The 18,160-nt window shown below is 40.3% G+C and overlaps 1 protein-coding gene and 1 long non-coding RNA gene across 3 annotated transcripts; both read left to right on the top strand.

The window, feature by feature from the left end:
* Positions 1-5,117: 5,117 nt before the first annotated feature.
* Positions 5,118-8,893, top strand: LOC148154368 (uncharacterized). The gene is made up of 3 exons (XR_015766276.1): positions 5,118-5,207; positions 7,006-7,178; positions 7,658-8,893. It is a non-coding gene; the product is annotated as an uncharacterized LOC148154368 (long non-coding RNA).
* A 1,371-nt stretch (positions 8,894-10,264) lies between these two features.
* Positions 10,265-18,156, top strand: fga (fibrinogen alpha chain). 2 transcript variants are annotated; one of them, XM_014997883.2, is made up of 9 exons: positions 10,265-10,470; positions 11,731-11,955; positions 12,343-12,447; positions 13,076-13,259; positions 13,452-13,597; positions 14,306-14,404; positions 14,681-14,833; positions 15,335-15,953; positions 16,957-18,156. In XM_014997883.2, the coding sequence occupies exons 2-9, from the start codon at positions 11,905-11,907 to the stop codon at positions 17,628-17,630; spliced, it is 2,031 nt and encodes a 676-aa protein (XP_014853369.2). In that variant the 5' UTR covers positions 10,265-10,470; positions 11,731-11,904; the 3' UTR covers positions 17,631-18,156. The 2 variants fall into 2 exon arrangements, with proteins under 2 accessions (XP_014853369.2, XP_087872387.1); XM_088016261.1 differs by lacking the exon at positions 10,265-10,470 and having other exon boundaries at positions 11,722-11,955.
* The last annotated feature ends 4 nt before the right edge of the window (positions 18,157-18,160 follow it).

Below are 18,160 nucleotides of genomic sequence, written 5' to 3'. Positions count from 1 at the left end.
TCTGCTTCGTAATCTATTATTTGTAAAAGGGAATTTCACCTCATAAGTGGGAACTAAACTGGACCTCGAGCTTGAAGTTGATTTCCAATAAATCTATTTGGAGGCAGCAGCATAAATACTTCAGGCTCTGGAAACCAACTCCTACAGATCAGGCAAAACATTACAGTATGAAACTCAGTCAGTGCTATGGAGCAGCATTTACCTCCTCACAGTTTGCATTAGCATCATCAGACCAACTGGGAAACATGGTGGTTGGTGGTGTGATGATCTCTGGCTGCTTTGCCTCTGTAGGATCTGGACGACTTGCTTTGACGGATGGAGCCATGAATTCTCCTCTTTACCTCAGAATTATGGACAAATCAAGATTAGATTGGCAGCAGGACAAAGGTCCAAAGGACACCAGCAAGACGGCCTCTGAATGATAAGTAAATGAAAAATGAAGAAATAAGATGAAGCTTGTTAAAGTCTTGACTCTAAAACCCTCCAACATGGCTGAACTAAGACGACTGTGTGGAGACCAAACTGGTTTCCCACCAGGGTAAAACCTCATGGCTACTCGTTACGAGAGTTTTTCCTTGAGCTCAGTAGAACTATAAATCAAATTGTCTTTCTAGATTTATTTGGCTGCTTGACTGAATGTGCCTGAAACTCATTTTTTATGTCTTGTTAATACAGGCGGATGTGCAGGGAAAAGGAGAAACAGAAGAAGTTAGAGAGACATCGACGTTTACTGCTGCACAGCAGAGGCTCAACCTTTCGACACCAGCAGTCAGTCGGTAAAGCTGTTAAAACTGCTGCAGGGACTGGAAACTTTTCCTCAGTGAAAACCGTTGGTCCAGTTGACCCTCGGTGCATAAAATGCTCCTTTGAGGATCATGTGCAGAGGGATTTATGGAAACCATCAGGTCTTCTCTGTACTAACTGATCGTTCTCTCGTTATACATTTAGCTCGTTTTTCTTTACATGCTGTCAAATTTTCTGAATCTCTTTGCTGACCTTAATGCATATTTTCAGGTCAGAAGAAGAATTGAATCCTCCAGGTTTCTCTGAAAAATGCTTCCTTTTCTTTCCAAAAACAGACACAAAACGGCACGTTTTTTTCTCCGTACGTTTTGGACAAAACAAATTCTGTGAAAGAAAGCTGACCCCGGCCACGCCGCTTTTAATGAATGGCACCATTAGGTGCACTGTATGCTATCTGTAAGGTGCTTTATAAGGCCTTTCAATGACGTTAAATGACTTTATAAACCTTTATGGTCCTTGAGGTGCAGCGGCAGTGAAAGAAGCCTGAGTGCCTGTGAAGTAGATGTTTGCTCAGCCAGATGTAAAATTGGGGTCAAAATGTTTCACCACAAAACACTCAAGCAGTTTAAGCACTGAATCCTGATGAGGCAGGTGGGAAACAGGAAGTGAGCTCAGCGTTGGACATTTGTTAATGACTGTATTCACTCTGAACTTTGTGAGAGTTTTTAACAAACCACTTATAAAGCTGCAAATTCCTTAGTTTGCAGAGACAGCATGTTGGGAAAGCTGGACTCTGTTTAATGGTGGTTTGACTTTTGTGCAGTGACTCCAGTGGTTCCCATTTGTCCATGTAAACTCCAGTATTTCCCCTCATTTCCTCACATCTAGACTTTGTGTTTGCAGCAGCTTTCAGTTATTCCCACTACATGAGTTTCAATTACAAATGTGGCCAAAACTTTTTCAGTATTCTGCTGTCAAAAAAATTCAGTTTTGCAGCTGTGATGTTTCCATTAAATGTAATTAAAATCCCACGTGAATAAGTCTGGCTATGATGAAGCATCTGCTGCTGTGAGAGCTCTGGAGGAAGCAGACTGACAAGGAAACGAGGTACGGCTGAATACAAACCTCCTCATCCCAACCACAAACGTTTTATAGAAAAATGGGAGTTTTTTCAAAAATTCTCTGTTTCCATTCAGCAAATTGAAATTCTAGATTCCCATTTTATTAAAAGTCACAATGAGTTGTGACTAAATAAACAGGACAAGCAACCTTAAGAAACATTATTCATATTGTTTCTATGGCTTTGTATTTTTGTGTTTCCATGATTTAAAGCACTTTGAAATGCTTCGTTGCTGAAATGTGATGTGCAAATAAAATTTGATTTGATTTGATCCCCACTTCCACCTTTATCTTTTTTAAGTGCTAATAAATCTTAATCAAGAGTTAACACAACTTAAGTTTATCTTTCACAAACTTAAGTTCAAAATCTAAAGCTCACATGATTTATTTGTCTTAAAGTTTAGAAGTTTGCAGACACAACTACATGGGGCTCAGATGTTTTACAGTGTAATGGTGGCCCCTGAGGGCCCCACTGTTGCTGCATAGCTTGACTTTATGTTTATTGGTTTATTTATCTCACACAGATGCTGCATTACTTCCTACTGGTGGTCTGCAGTAATAAGATTTATTTCTAAGCTCTCCACAAGCTACTAAAATGCTCATTTCTCCTGCTCATATAAATGTTTTATTGCTTTATTTGTTTAAAATGCTCATCACTGAAACTCCTCATTTCCCTTAATTTACCCAAACCAAACTGAAGTGTATTTACTCTGATTTACTGAAGTAATTGAAGGTAAACTGAAAGTGTGTCCTGCTCTGTAAAAGGAAGGGGAAGCGAGCAGTTTACTGATAAAACGTGGCTGTTTAACGCTGACCGCTCACTCATAACGCCAAATACTGAAATGATCTTCAGTTCCAGGCAAAGCTTCAAATGACTTCCTGCTAATAAAAGCAGATTTTTCCAGACGTGACATCTGTCGGAGCCTCCGGGGTTTAAATCACGAAACGCTGATGCTCAGTGTTTGTTACATTTACGCTCTGAACATGAAATCCCACCTTCTTTGTCATCTGGGAATAACCGTAATTACCTCTTCCTGTTACACAGCTTACATCCTCGTTCAAGTCATAATTAGTGACTTGTGGGTTAATGATGCCTGGGAAAGCAAACAAATTTAGACGCCTCATTTCAACCAACCAAAGTGTGCTTTGAGTTCTGCTTAATTAAAACCAAACATCTAATACAGGAGGTGGTTCAGTAATAAAACGGCCTATTTAACCCTCAGCAGTGACAACACGAGTCTTAAAACAGCAGAGAGAAAATCGGTGTTTAAACTCATATGTTTATCTTCTTTATAGTCTTTTATTCTCTGTTTGTTAAATGCCTGGTCAGGAGCTTCAGTAGCTGCGTTTCCATTGGCCATATAATTGCTCAATTTGACATTACAAAAATAAATTTACTTAATTCGCTTCATTTGGAAAGGAGCTCAGAAGTGAGCAGAAAATCTAATTTTATAACAATAACTGCAAGAAAATGTAATGGAAATGTTTGTCATGGTCGATCGAGCAGAGCTGGGCAGTAACTAGTTACATTTATTAAAAATACCTTTTAGGAGTATTTTCACTACACTTTACTTTTTACTTGAGTAATTTTATTATGAAGTATTTTTACTCTTACTTGAGTAAAATTTATGGATTTTCGACCCACTAAATGAAAAGCAAACACCAAAAATTCACCAGACACAAACACACACCTGCTGTTTTCTTAAAGTTTCATAAGTTTCCAAATAAACTTATTTGGAAAATGTTACTGTTAATTTTTGTTAGTTATATAAATTATTGTAATTTTCATGCTTAAAATACCAACATTTCCACTGAATGTTATATTGTAATTTTTAAATATTAAATGATTGCTAATTTCATCAGTTCAGTAAACTTATTACCAAAACTTGTCTCTCTTACCCACTTGAGTAAAATATGTTGAAGTGTTGCTACTCTAACTTGAACAGTTTTTGGGTTTTCTGCCATCCTCTACTGACCGATCCCAACCTGGTAAAGGGAGAATAACGGGTCATCTTTAGATAAGGCGATAAGAGCTGAATCCTTTGAGAATTTTATTGAATGTTCTTGTATCGAGGAGAGAAATGTAACATAAACAAAGTTCCTCTGCACTCAGACAGAAAATTCATGTTTTGAAACCACACATCCTCTTTCCCACTCCCACTCCAGATGACCTTCACATACCAACAGTCGGAGCAAGGCTCCAAGTTACTCCACTTTTTAAATAACAGACACTCCCTTCTCTGTATTGGTTTTATTATCTATCTATTATGTGCAGAAAATACAAAGTCGAAAGTAAAGTTTTCCATTACACTCGTAAAGCAACGTTTGCTGCATAAACTCATATTTCTGCTCAGAGGATTAAAGTTTTTGTCCCTGAGTGTCTCTGGCCCTGCCTGCTTCATATTTGATCAACTTTACTGTAAAATAATTGTCTCTTAATTCAGGTGTCGGTTAAATAATTTAGCTTGTGGGTGAACGTGTGTAAACTACTTCGTCAGCTGCAGAATATATTTACTTTAGCGTTATTTTATTGTTTCAGTGTAAACAGCGGTGTGCATCAGTGAGGCTGCCCTGCAGCAGCTTCACCAGCAGAAACAAACATTCATTTAAATGCCAGCGGAGGAAAGTTCACTGATCTCTTTCCTCCCTCTAGTGGTTTAAACAGGAGTGACATCTGGATGAGTTTCTGTGAAACTGACTTTGAATCTGATTGTGTGATTGGATTTTAATTACTTTTATCGGTAAAGCACCTTAAGACGATATTTGTTGTGAAATTGTTCTATATTGTGGATAAATAAACTGAACTGAATTATTATACTTTCATAAAGTCTTACCTCCATATTCCGACATTCTCTAAGTTCAGGATATATTGACCAGATATAGTCAATAATCAGTTTGTTACTAAATATGACAATAATTGTTAGATATCGCTGATGTTTACATGGTTTATACAGAGTTTGTTGCATTGCCTTTGCTCTGAAAGCTATAATAATAACCTTAGTGAAACAGCAGAAGAATATGTACTGCCGGACTTACAGATGTCAATAAAACCTTTAAAATATTCAAAAGTTCAAATGGTTGATCAAAGATTTTTCCCTTTGACCTGTTCTGTAATCCCAATTTATCGTATCTTATGTTCCTGTGCAGCTCCTAAATGGATCAGAAGTCTCACCTGTAGTGCTAAACTTTGGACGGTTGGGGGCAGCACAACGCCAGTTATGCCCCTCGGCTGCCGTCTACACGTAGTTGAAGAAGAAACGCGGAAAAACAAACGGTGATGTTGGAGGAGCTGAGTTTTCTATCATGTTTTTTCCAGCTTAAATGCTATATGTGATTACGACTTGGTAAGTTTTGAGCGGTTAATTTATTTGTTTCACTCGGTGTTAAACGACCGGAGTTTAAACTGACGGAGGCCGACCGGCTGCTTTAGTAAAGCAGCTAAAACACAGCCTGACGTCTGTCTGAGCTTTTTGATTCTGAAGTTCAGACACGTATATTAAAGTAATTCACTGAAATATTTTCTCTTCGTATCCTCCGTTGAAGTTGGGGCTAAAAGAGGGTAGCCGTTGCTCCACACCATTTCTTAGCCGGCGAGACAAGCGTCACCACACGAAGGCGGGGATTGTTGTGTATTTCTAGCCGTGTGTCGCTCAGCTCAAGCGGGGAGAGCTGAACAGTAACAGCCAGAATAGGGAAATAAAAATGTTTTTCTAACTAATGCATCTCCTGAAAACAAAAGAATTCAAAAAATGGTAAATTATCAGCAGCTTTCACTCACTTTGTGACATTAAGTTAGATTTGCTCTAAATTAAATGCTACATTAATGTCCTTACTGTTTAGTAGAAGTGTCTTTTGGAACAGCAATTAGGTGAAATGTTTTGAGTTTCCTTTCCAGAAGTTATTAAGTAGAGACATTAAGTGAAATTAAAGAAAGCTCTTTTTATTTAAGGTTTAAACGGTGGACTGAAGCTGAGCATTCAGGCTGTGAATTTGAAATATGAGACTGAACAGAATAATAGAATAGAAACATCCTTTATTGTTCCACTGTTAGGAAATTGAGCCAGCAGCAAGTTAAAGGTGAACAGAAGCATGTAGATACAAACTACTATAAAATGTAAAAATGAGAATAAAAATAGCACACTAAGATTGAAAGGTTGTGCAGCTGAGTAGAATAATTTTAGAAATGTACCATGTTTATGCATAAAAAACCGACAGGCTGTTTTCAAGAAATGAAAAACCTGTAAATGACATCAGGGATGTAAAACACTTTGTTGTTCTAAAGTCTCAACAGCTGCTGGAAGGAAGGATCTGTGATTACGCTCCTTTGTGCACCTCAGATACGGACAGAGGAGTTCATCTGAGGCGTTCGTTTGTGCGCCTCATTTGCAGACTGAAGCAGCTCTCTGGGTTTGCAACAGCTTAACAGGAAATAAACGGAAATAGACATAAATTCAGTTTCTGTTTACCTCTTCGTGTTATTCTGGTCAATTTAGTCGAAAATGCCGACTATTTGCGGCAGCCTTGAGCTCTCTGGTGTGTGTTTCTGTTTCATGCGTGTCTAAAACAGTTTGTCTAAACACAGTTAGGTGACAGTGTCTAACTGTTTAGAAACGCTGTTGACAACAGTTAGTTTAAGAGCAGGTTCTGAGCGTCGGTATTTGGTCAGAATGGTTTGGGTTGTGATGTTACCTTTGACCCAGGCTGCTGCTTGCTGTTCCTCCTTGTTGTTGAAACGGGAGGAACAGTTTCTGGTTGCTTTGCAGAAATTACAGCTGCAGAGCTGCAGGATTGCTTCACAGCTTGAGTCAAAATGTCTCCAAGCAACAGCCAGTAGTGTCCTAATTCTATGTGGTGTCAACATGTTTTTTTTTTTATGTTATCGTAAGCAGAGTTAACCGGACGGGTGGAGCTACTTGCAGACAATTGAATGGTGGTGCTGCTCCTTTATCTGGCCTTCGTAACGCTCAGTGAGCTGAACTGTAGATGTCGTCTCATGCGACGCTGCAGCCTGAGCCCAAACCTCAGCCAGACCTCAGTTCAGCGCCGCAGCCTGACGCACATCAAAACTTTCTCTGAACTTCCTCAGACATCAAACAATAAACTAAACAAAGTTTCCTCTCGTTTCTTCATGTCTACCTCCAGGCTCTGTCTGTAAAGCTGGTTTGGATCAGCCGATCTTCGCCCCTCCGGCGTCTCTGTCTGGTTCTTGAAGGACTCGTTTCACCACAGCACCTTTCGGCCCGGCTACCGCCGCCTGGAGGAGGAATGTTGGGTGTCGTTGCGTCATCTTGTGTTCCTCTGGTTGCTGCCTGCAGGTCTGGTTTGTTCTCTGCTGCTCAGGCAGCGTAGATGTGGTGGGTGCAGGAGAGGCAGGACACCTGGTGGAGTTCCCTCCTCAGCTGTGTGGGAGGAGCTCAGATAAAATCTCTGGAGATTGTAACTGATTTGATTTCACCCCGGTGAATTATTTCGGCTTACAGGCTGATTTACAACATGCAGGAGAAAATCAGCTGTTATTAATATTAATCTGCTTTTATCTGAGCTTATGGAACAAAATCCAAACCTTAAACTCAACCATTCACTAAAGGAAAGTAATAAATACATCTGGTTTGTTTGTTTATTATAGGAGGATAACTGAAGTATAATAACCCTTCTACTTGTTTAAAGCTGATCTATTATGCTTCCTTGCTCAGGTTGGGATAGGTTTCTACCAAACAGGTTCTTTGCAGAACCTGTTTTGTAAAGAATTCTTATTTAATGAGATTTTAGTCAGCTCAGTTCTGCCTGTTTTCAGAATGAGCTGCTTTAGAGCGTCTAAAACAAGATGCTCTAAAACAAGCTGCGGCCAGAAGCTGCCGCTGCTGCTGGCCACTCCCCCCAACTCAACATTTACACTCGCAAGAGAAAATGTCTGCAGTTATTCAACCGTACATCTTTGAAAAGCAGAAGGAGAGCCTCCTGCACAACCAACAAGAAGGCAGCGAGTGGTTTCTGGATGGTTAGTCAACAGGAAGACACTTATCTTTTCTTTTTATCTTTTTATTACTTTCTTTTTATTTCTCTTTCTCACTGTTTCCGAGAGGTTAAAGTCCTTGTCAAACGGCGTTTGACTAAAGTCAAAAGGGTTGGAGACAGCTTTTTATTTCTCTTTCTCACTGTTTGCGTTTTAATGTTTTTTTTTTAAAACTCTTTCTCACATGCTGTTTTAATTTTAATTATGTAAAGCACTTTGAAATGTTTTGCTGCTGAAATGTGCTATACAAATAAAATTTGATTGATTTGATTGATTGTTGTTGTTTGGTCAGACTTTGTAACCAGCTGACCAAAGTCCTGGAGCTCAGCGTCGGTTGCTAGGTGCCTAGCTGGGGTTGCTAGGTAACGGCAGTTGATTATGGCGTCGGTTGCTAGGTGACCAGCTGGGGTTGCTATGTAACGGCAGTTGATTATGACTCAACAATTGGGAGGGTTGTTTTCACATGAACTTGTGGACAAACATCAGCTTTTTAAAGTGCTTTTGCTGTTTTTAGAATGAAATGAAATTATTAAAAAAAAACATGCAAACTGAATTTTTCATAATAGATCCCTTTAATAAATGAATCGATCTTGACAGATAGAAGTTGGTCAACATTATGAGACACACAAATAATTAGACAATATATTCTTTCAGATCTTTTTAAGTATCAATAACTGTTGCTGTTGGGCTTCTTGTCAGTGCTTTTAAGCAGGCTTATTTTTGGGCAGCACAATGCTGCTCCTGCTGTTAAACAGCAACATTAGAACCTAAAGCTGCTGATTATTACTCTGTAAACAAAAATACTATTAACAGTGAGAAGGGCTGGACTTTGTGTCCTTTTGAAGATATTATTTTCTTCAAAAATAATATCTTACATATATTTGACTATATATACAAAACATTTAGATGCTATAGTTTCCGATCTGCATCGAAGTCTCAGAGGTGAATGAATCTTTCTGCATTCAGTCACATCAATGAAGCCTCTGATCTCATTTAGCAGAAAATATCAGCTGAAAACTTTAAGAGAATGAATATAAAAATAATACAGAGGGAAATATAGAATTTACATGTGCATATACTTTGACTGGAATATCAGGCACATTTCTTTTAGAACCTCAACTTGTTTGTGAAAAAAATAAAACATTAAAAGGCGGCCATCTTTAAATCTCTGCACTATGAGGTTGATGTCAATCTGCTGCACAGGTTTCATGTGAAAGATTACGACTTATTTCTGATTACAGATAAAAAGAAATTAGTGGGAAAAACAATTAAAAAGTCGCAGAAATAAAAAAAATAAATATCAGTAACCCAGGAGAAACAGAGTTAGCCTTTGTTAATGTTAATGCAAGAACATCCTGTTTTTAAAATTAAAATTTCTGCTTTAAAATCATTGTTTTCACAGCTAAAGTTTTTAAATTCTCACTGAATCTTTTTATAATCTGCTTTCACTGAAGAATATGAACTGGTAAAACATTCCAGTCCTCACTCTGTAGTTCCACCAAACAGTCAGCAGGTGGCAGCAGAATCATTCAGTTCAACCTGAACGTTCAGTTTGTGCCGCATCAGGAGCCAGGAAAGGGTCATATTTACTGAATATTTGGCAGCAAATGCGGAAACTGGAAAAAATAAATATTGAAGCCAAATGTCAGATTTTGCTCTTGAGATCTGAGAAGTATGAAAAGTTTATTTAAAATAAAAAGGAGTGAAGCCAAATCTTTCTTTTTGAATTAAGATTGAGTTTATTTATTACTCAATTGTATCTGTTGCAATTTGTCAAAATTGAAATTGTGAAATTTGTGAGTTTCACATTTTTTCATTTTCAGATTCAAATCTGTCTTTTCAGTTTCAGGTCTTTTTTCACTTTCAAGTTGATTCTTTATTTTTTATTTTTTCAGTTTCAAATCTTTGTTCCTAATTTGATCCCGTATCATGATCAGCAGGCCTCCTGGTGTCTGGCCCTTATCCTGTTACGTTCATGAAGCACAGAAACGGTTTCTTGGTTAAGTTTTAGGTTTTATAAATTATATTTATGGAACAGTTTTGGTTAGATAACTTAAAGTACTGACAGATTTAGCTATTTTAGCTGGCAGTCAGTCTGTAAAGGATGAAAGTTATTCTATTTTTAACATGATCGTTTTAACATGAAGCATCAACACATTTGTTTCTCTAAGCTTTGCTTATCAGCCTTTACTGTAAGCTAGAACTGCTCTGCATGCCAATCACATATTTGTTGCTGTAGCTCAGACTCTGATTCCTGCACTGCATGTATGTTTCAAGGGTCTGAGATGCTAAAGCTCACAGGGAGACATGATGACACTTTAAAACAAATCTAAATTTATTCTGTCATCTTTTTCTCCTCAGGTAGATTCAAGCCTCCCCTGTGTCGGATCCAAAGGCCTGTGACCGGAGTGGAAATGAGACCAGGACGTCGTTCTTGCGTTGCTCCAGACCTGAAGGAACAATGCAGCCCAAACCGAACCAGAGAGAGAGGGAGATTTATTTATTTATCCCGGATTCAAACCCACAATCAGTCCTGCAAGCTGATCCTGAACCTCATTATCTACGACCGCAGTCACTCAGGAGGAAATGTGCAGGTTTGAATGTTTATCTCTTTACTCTGATGTAGAAACATTTCATTTTAATGAAGATCTATGGATTTTAATATTTATTTGTATGAAAATATTTTAGCTTATTAAATCATTCCTGCTTCAAATTAAAAATCTTCTCTTTATGAAGCGTTGGGGGCAACAAACACTCAGATCTCTGTAGGACCTGACAGAAAAATATCACGATAAATCATTTAGAAACTTTGCAACAAGATCAGTGAAACCTTTTATACCTGGTCAGCAGGGAAACGCTTACATTGAAAATCTATGGTAACCCAGAAGGGTCAAAAACAACACAAGCCAACAACAAGAGTTATACTAATATAGAAGCTATAATAAACTTCCCATACGATAAGTTTCATTTTACCATAACTTCTGTTTGTGCATTTTATAGCTGGTATTAAAAGCTAACAGCTAAAGTAAATGCTAGCCTTGAGGTAATGTAGCTTTTATATCTTGCTTGTTAGCACATTTAAGATAAGTTTGCATATTAAAAACTGTATAAGCCAAATAAGAGTTTAGTAGACCATAAAAATCAGTAAACTTGGAGTTAATTTAGCTAATATTGCAAGCTAGCAACTAAAGTACGTATTAACCATGAGCTAATGTAACTGTTAGCTTGCTTGTTAGCACATTCAAGATAATTTAGCATTTTCTGCTGTGATTTAAAACCAGAATCAGAGAAATTAAAGTTTGGTAGACCTTGAAAATCAGTTAACGAGGAGCTAATTAGCCTAACATTGCAAGCTAACAGCTAAGGCAACTGTTTGCCATGAGCTAATGTAGCTGTTAGCATGATAGTTAAAACATTCATGATAAGTTTGTGTATAAAAATCATGAGCATGCTAACAGCTAAACTATCTTCGAGTTAAGACGTACAATCTTTACTAGGGCTGAAAATCATAACTGGACGGTCAGACAACAAAGAAAAACAAATAATTAGTTATTGGTTTTACCATTTCTGCTCTTTTAATGGTAAAATATCAACCTGACTGAGTTCTCAATGAAAATTTGCTTATTTTCTTGGCAGGTTTACAGAGTCACAACAGAGTTCATGAGTCAGAAATGTCCCCTTTTAAACAAATGAAATGATAAATTATTTACCTATTGGTGATTGTTCCAATATTGATTAGTCATTATCATAATTACCGTCAGAGGTTTGTCACTGTTTGCACTGAAGCAGCACAGCCTGAGATGCCTGTATATCCAGCAGCATGTTTGAGTTCCCTTTGTGTTTATTTACTGCAGAGAAGAGACACAAAGTACAGAAAACGGCCAACGCAACGTTCAGCTGTTGCTCAACTCCGATCAGACCCGACTGACTGAGTCAGAGGCTCAACAAACAACCAGGACGATTCAAAAGATCCGACTGCCGGGCTGCAGGGACATTCAGGATCTTCAGAGAGGAAGAACGACAGAAGGATGAAGAAGCTCAGTTTACTGCTCTGTCTGGTTTCTGTGGCCTTAACACAGGTGAGACAAAACTTATCTTTAAACTTTACCTTAAGATCTGCTGGAAACGTCTCCAACACGACATGGTGAATATAAAATCAGTACATTAGATCAGGAATATAAAACCTGATCTAATGTAATAATGGATTGTTCTAATAAAAACTCTGAAACTTTTTTCTTGTTAGTCCAAATTTACACATTTTTCTTCATCACTAGTAGATAATTGTTGTTTTTTTTAGATACTGAACATTTTACAATATAAACCTTAAAATCAACTATAAACTCAGATTTTCCTAAAATGGCTCTACTGAACCAAACAGCTCAATTATATAAAGTTTTTGTTGAAATCCGTATTTTTTTCATTCGTCTCCAAACAGAAGATAAACGTTTCTCTTGTGTTTTGTCCAGGCTGCGCTGTTGGACCCCAGAGGAGCCCGACCGGTGGAACCGTCCACCAGAGACGAGAAATGCGCCACCCAGAAAGAGTGGCCTTTCTGCACAGACGACGACTGGGTAAATAATCACAGGAAAGCTACATGTTTAATACAGTTAGCCTTCTGTGGAATTGGTCCCAATGACTTTTCTAAAGATCTGTAAAAATAAGCCTGATATGAGGCCAAAAGCTTTATTACGAATTTAAAGCAACCAACAATGAAATACAATGAAAGTTTTTCAGATATTTCTTAGCTTTCTGATTAAAGCCTTGATGCATTTTGAGCTTCTGGTAATAATGCTCAAGCTTCATAAAAATATCTTGGAATATCTCATTTTCACAACTTTGTGTTTTTAAGATGATTTTTAGGTTTGATGGAGATTTTCAAGCTTTTGAACTTTAGGTTTTATCTTAATGAGGATTTTTCTTTATCAGCCTGTTGGGGAGCAACAGTTTGTGTCAGCAGCTTTCAGCTCAACTAAAAAACAAAACTAAGCTGAAGGATCAACTCAGAGGCTTTATTTTAGTTTGCTTGCTTATTGTTATTGTTAAATTATTCATTTGTTTTTAGAGTCGGTGAGGTTTTAGTTGATCTGAAGGATCCACTGAAATGAAAATGTTTATTATTTGTATTAATTCAGGATTCTCCTGTAAGGATTTTGGTTTATATTTGTTCAAAGTTTTCTATTCCCATGTGTTTCCCATCAGTACTCAAAATGCCCGTCGGGCTGCAGGATCCAGGGCCTGATGGATAAAAACGACCACGAGCTGCTGAAGAAGATCGAGAAGATCCGCAGCCTGCTGGATCAGCACAGGGCCCGGCACCGCTCCGTGGACCTGGTGTCCAAGCAGACCTACGACATCCTGACGGAGAGACTCACCCTGGACACGGGTCAGCCTTCAGCACCGCCTCTGGCCTTGTGAACATTTGGTAGAAACAGGAAAACTAAACGTAGCACAGCGTTTAGATACAGTTTTTAAACCACAAAGGCCCAGAAATTACATTTTTTAACTTTTTTAGTTTATGATTAGTATCCACTTATTTCCCAGTTTGATGCTAGCGGGTCGTCTCTTTTTCCTGCAGGAAATGACAACATGTACTACAACCTGGCCCAGACGCTGCGTCAGCGGATCTCTGAAATGAAGGTCCGGATCGACAGGCAGCAGAAAGCTCTGGCCGCGCTGAAGGACCGGGTCAAAGACCAGGTGGTGGAGATGCAGAAACTGGAGGTACGCTCAGACAAAAACTACAAGCGCTTCACTCAGACTAATTAATTACTCTGGTTGTTTTTATTTGCATCTCATTTGGCAGTTAAAACAAGGTTTTTATTCTTGTAATACTGACAATACATGTTTCATTAGTTATTGATAAGGGTTTGAATCGTTCTTGATGTGCTGTCTTTTTAGAAAATATACTTAAAACCCTGATCTTTTTAAAACGGATCTTTATTTTACATAGTTTTGTTATATTTCCTACCTCATCCTGTCAGGCATGAATTATTTTGGGCCCAGTTGTTCAAAATTAAGAGAACTCCAACACTGTAAAAAATTAGCTGCTTTTTGTCTGTTTTAAAACAGATTTGAATTAAATCAGTAGGTTTTAAATCATAAATCTCAGCTACAATAATTAAGACTAAGGTTTAAAACTTGGTGCTTATGAAAACAAACTAAAGAAAGCATTTTATCTCTCTGACTTTAATTTGATTTTAGATGCTTATTTTCTCCTTTTACAGCCAAAAACTGGATAGAGACTGAGGAAAAAGAGCAAAGCCATATAATGTGATCTGTTTTTTATATCTATGTTTTTATTTGGTTTAACATAAGAAAAGTAAATGTCACTGTCTGGGAAAGAGCAACATCTAAACAAGGCAGCAGCAAAACGTATTGATGTATCTTTGTACAGATTTTTATTTTGATAACTTTTTGCTCCTCCTTTAGGTCGATATCGACATCAAGCTGCGCTCCTGTAAGGGATCCTGCGGCGGACACACCGAGTACCAGGTGGACCGGGAGAGCTACGTGGCTCTGGACAAGCAGGTGAACACCCGTTTGATTATGTTTCATATCTCACTTCTAACATCAGTGAAGCTTCATGATTCGTAAAATGTATCTATTGTAATTTATGTCATGTGTGCAAACTTTGTTGTTTTTGCATCCAGTTTACATAAAAAAGTAAAAAGCTGCAATTCCACTTAAAAAAAATAACTGACGCTGCAAAAATTACAATAAAGAGAACAAATTTTATCAGCAACAGAACTTCATGTTTGATCAGCTGGTAGTTTGTTATAGGAGAAAATGTTTTGCCTCCCCCAGGTGAACCAGCTGGACGCCCAGAAGGCCCAGAGCGTGGAGACGGTGGGGACGCTGTACGTGATGAAGAGCCGGCCGCTGCAGGATGTGATTGTTGACTCCAGGTTCAAATCCAAGGATGTGGCGGCGCAGCGGACAGAGGACGTGTTCCCCCAGGTGAGGAACGCTTTGGGTTCTCCGGAAACAACCGTTTATAGAGGTGCGACGTATTTAAGCAGAAGGAAACTGAAGGACATGAGAAATAAATCCCAGTAAATAGTAAAACAATGTAATTACCTCAGAGAAAGGGGTTTCCAGCTCCAGTTTTCAAAGCCATACTGGTTTTTGATGTCGTCTTTCTGTTGATTGAAAATGCTGAATTTTTTCATCAGAACCTCATCTGGTTCTGCAGAGGAACGTCTGACACCGGCTGTCCAAAGTGCAGTTTGATATATCTGTTAGCTTGTTACATTAGCTTCTATCTTATAAATCCCACTAGTAGCTGAAAAACAAGTGAATTGAGTGTTAATTTCTAGATTAAACTTTCCTGATGTGACTCTCAGGTTGTTTCCCAGGCCTCAGCCTGATTCAGAATGAACCTTCCTGAATGAATCTGTACCCACAGAATGATGAAATGATTGGCTCCCATTCTTAAAACGTAGTTTCTTCTGTTTCCAGGTGAATACTGTTCAGTTCATCCTGGAGGAGGAAGGCTCCAGCTCATCTCCAGCCACCGTCTCCAAGGTCCCAGGTACTTCTTCCCACTCTACGTCTTCCTCCTCATCCTCCTCCTCATCCTCCTCGTCGTCCTCCTCCTCATCCTCCTCTTCCGGATCCCCGTCTAAATCCATCACGGAGGTCTCAGGACGCGGCGACGGCGATTTTCTCAGCGGCTTCAACAGCAAAGGACTCTCCGGCCAGCCGAGCGTCAGCGTGAGCACCAAAACCGTCAGCTGCACCAGAACCATCAGGAGGACGGTCGTCCAGACCGAGAACGGGCCGGTGGAGCGGGTGGAGCAAGTGGGCGGTGGACCCGAATGTGAAACATTGGGTGGCTTCACAAAGGGCGGCCTGGGTTCCCTGTTCCCAACGCTCACCGGCTCATCCTCCTCTTCATCCTTCCACTCCGGGGGAACCAAGGGAAGCATCTTGGCAGATTCTAAATCCGGGTTGGACCCGTTCGGAGCCGACTTCGGCGCGTTCATGACCGACGACGCGGAGGACGACATTCCTGATTTCCATGCTCGCAGTGTGAAGAGCACGGTTGTGGAACGGCAGGCAGACTTTGTAGGAACAGGTACCAAAACAGCCGAACTGGAGTAGGATCTGTAGGAGACGGGAAGGAGGAGGCCAGACAGCTAGCTAGCTAGCCAGCTAGCTAGCTAGCTTGTTAACTAGCCATATGTACCAAAAACAGGAAGTGAATACAAAGCTGCTACTTTATTGGTCCTAGTTTCCACATTTAAACATTTAATGTGACATAAGAATGCCTAGCATTTCTGAAGAGCAAAACTAGCTAACACGTTGACTCTCCGAGGACTTTATAACCTTTTTAATTACCGTTATCGGCTCTCTAACATCGACCCATTCTGTAGCAAATATAACTTTAAATGTTTCCATTGGTCCAACCAGGGCTGGGTGATGTGGCCTGAAAATAAAAGTCTGGTTCGGTTGACGTTAACTCTGGTGCGGTTCAAATGCAAACGCCAAACAGACCAGAGGCTGCTCCAAAATCAGGAAGTGGACTACAGCGCAGGGCATTCTGGGTAAATGCAACCAAAACAAATGTGAGACTCTAACGCTAACGGAAGAAATGGCTTGTTGTCTTTTACCAAGTCTAGAGAGAAATCCGACAACCACTCAGATATGAAGCTGCTTGTTCACATGTTGTGGAGGAGGAAGTTGCGTGTTCAGAGGTTGTCCTGTTGTTTCCTTCAGTAGTTCTTGGTGCAGCGCCCCCACAGGCGAGGAGGGGAACAGTTTTTTAATTAGTTTGTTTAGTTTGACAGTGCAGTGAGAAAGAGAAACACAGCAACTGAAAATGCAACAAATGTTGTAATTTTGGTCCCAAATCGAACTGAGAATACCAGACTATCAGGCGGAAAGAGCGCCACAAATCGATCGATTGATAAATTCGATTTATCGCCCAGCCCTGGTCCAGACACAGTAGAACTGGGAGATTTGCTTTTTAAAACTGATTGAAGGAAGAAATCGTTTTTTCTGCAGTAAGTTTGAGCCGGCTGATCCAAAGCCGGTCCTCGCTAATTCGCGGTCTTCGGTGTGTGCCCCTCTGTCCCCAGATTGCGTCGACGCCTACCAGAAGCACCTGAAAGGCGAAGCGAACGGTCTTTTTAGGATCAAACCCGCTGGCTCCGCGGCGGCCGTGGAAGTCTACTGCCAGCAGGAGGGCATAATGGGCGGGTGGTTGTTAGTCCAGCAGAGAGAGAGCGGCTCCGTCAGCTTCAACCGCACCTGGGCCGAGTACCGCGACGGCTTCGGCTCGGCGGACGCTCTGAGGAAGGGGGAGTTCTGGCTGGGCAACCAGAACCTCCACCTGCTGACCAACCAGGGGGAGACCATCCTGAAGGTGGAGCTGGAGGACTGGGAGGGGGGCGTAGCCACGGCTGAGTACACGGTTCGGGTCGGCACCGAGGTCGAGGGCTTCCCCCTGCAGGTGTCCGGGTACACCGGAGACGCCGGGGACGCTCTGGCGTCCCACAGCGGCGTCAAGTTCAGCACTTTCGACAAAGACAACGACGGGTCGGGGGAGAACTGTGCGGAGGCGTACGGCGGCGGGTGGTGGTACAACAGCTGCCAGGCGGCTAACTTAAACGGGATTTATTACAAAGGAACATACGACCCAGAAACAAACACACCTTACAAAACTGCGAACGGCGTGGTGTGGCCCACGTTCAAACCGGCCACGTACAGCCTGAAGGCGGCGCGGATGTTCATCCGACCGGCCACCTTTTGATCCAAACCAGGGCGGGCAAACTCAAGTTGGGCCAAAACAGGATCATGAATGTTCTCAAAGAGCCGATCATTCCAGGATACACCGTTAAAACCTCTTACAATGTTCTAATTTAGGTAAATTTGCACTTATGACGTTGCTCCCAGCACCAATCATGAACTGTAGCTTTACATCAAGGCTGAGGCAGCAGAGTAGTAGAAGTAAGAAATACTGATTGGTGTAATGTTTATATCTGGAAACTAGAGGACCACATAAAACACTGTCGTGGGCCGGATTTGGCCCCCGGGCCTCAGGTTTGACACATGATCCAACCACTAAACCTCATAAACATCTAGAAGTTTGTCCATTTACTGCATGAAAACCGAAATGAGGATGTGACGGTTTACCTGTTAGTGAATCATTCAACCAATGTACCAATGTACTGAACTGCATCGATCTGCTGTCCAATGTTCCCAAAGTGACCCAATGTTCTCCATGAGGATCAGAGGATTAAATCTGATCGATCAATAAAGATGCTGTGTTCACTTCAGCTG

Source organism: Poecilia mexicana, unplaced genomic scaffold (assembly GCF_051168715.1).
Source record: "Poecilia mexicana isolate PSO_F unplaced genomic scaffold, ASM5116871v1 scaffold_18, whole genome shotgun sequence".
Classification (NCBI taxonomy): Eukaryota; Metazoa; Chordata; class Actinopteri; order Cyprinodontiformes; family Poeciliidae; genus Poecilia; species Poecilia mexicana.
This window is presented reverse-complemented; position numbering and strand designations above follow the sequence as displayed.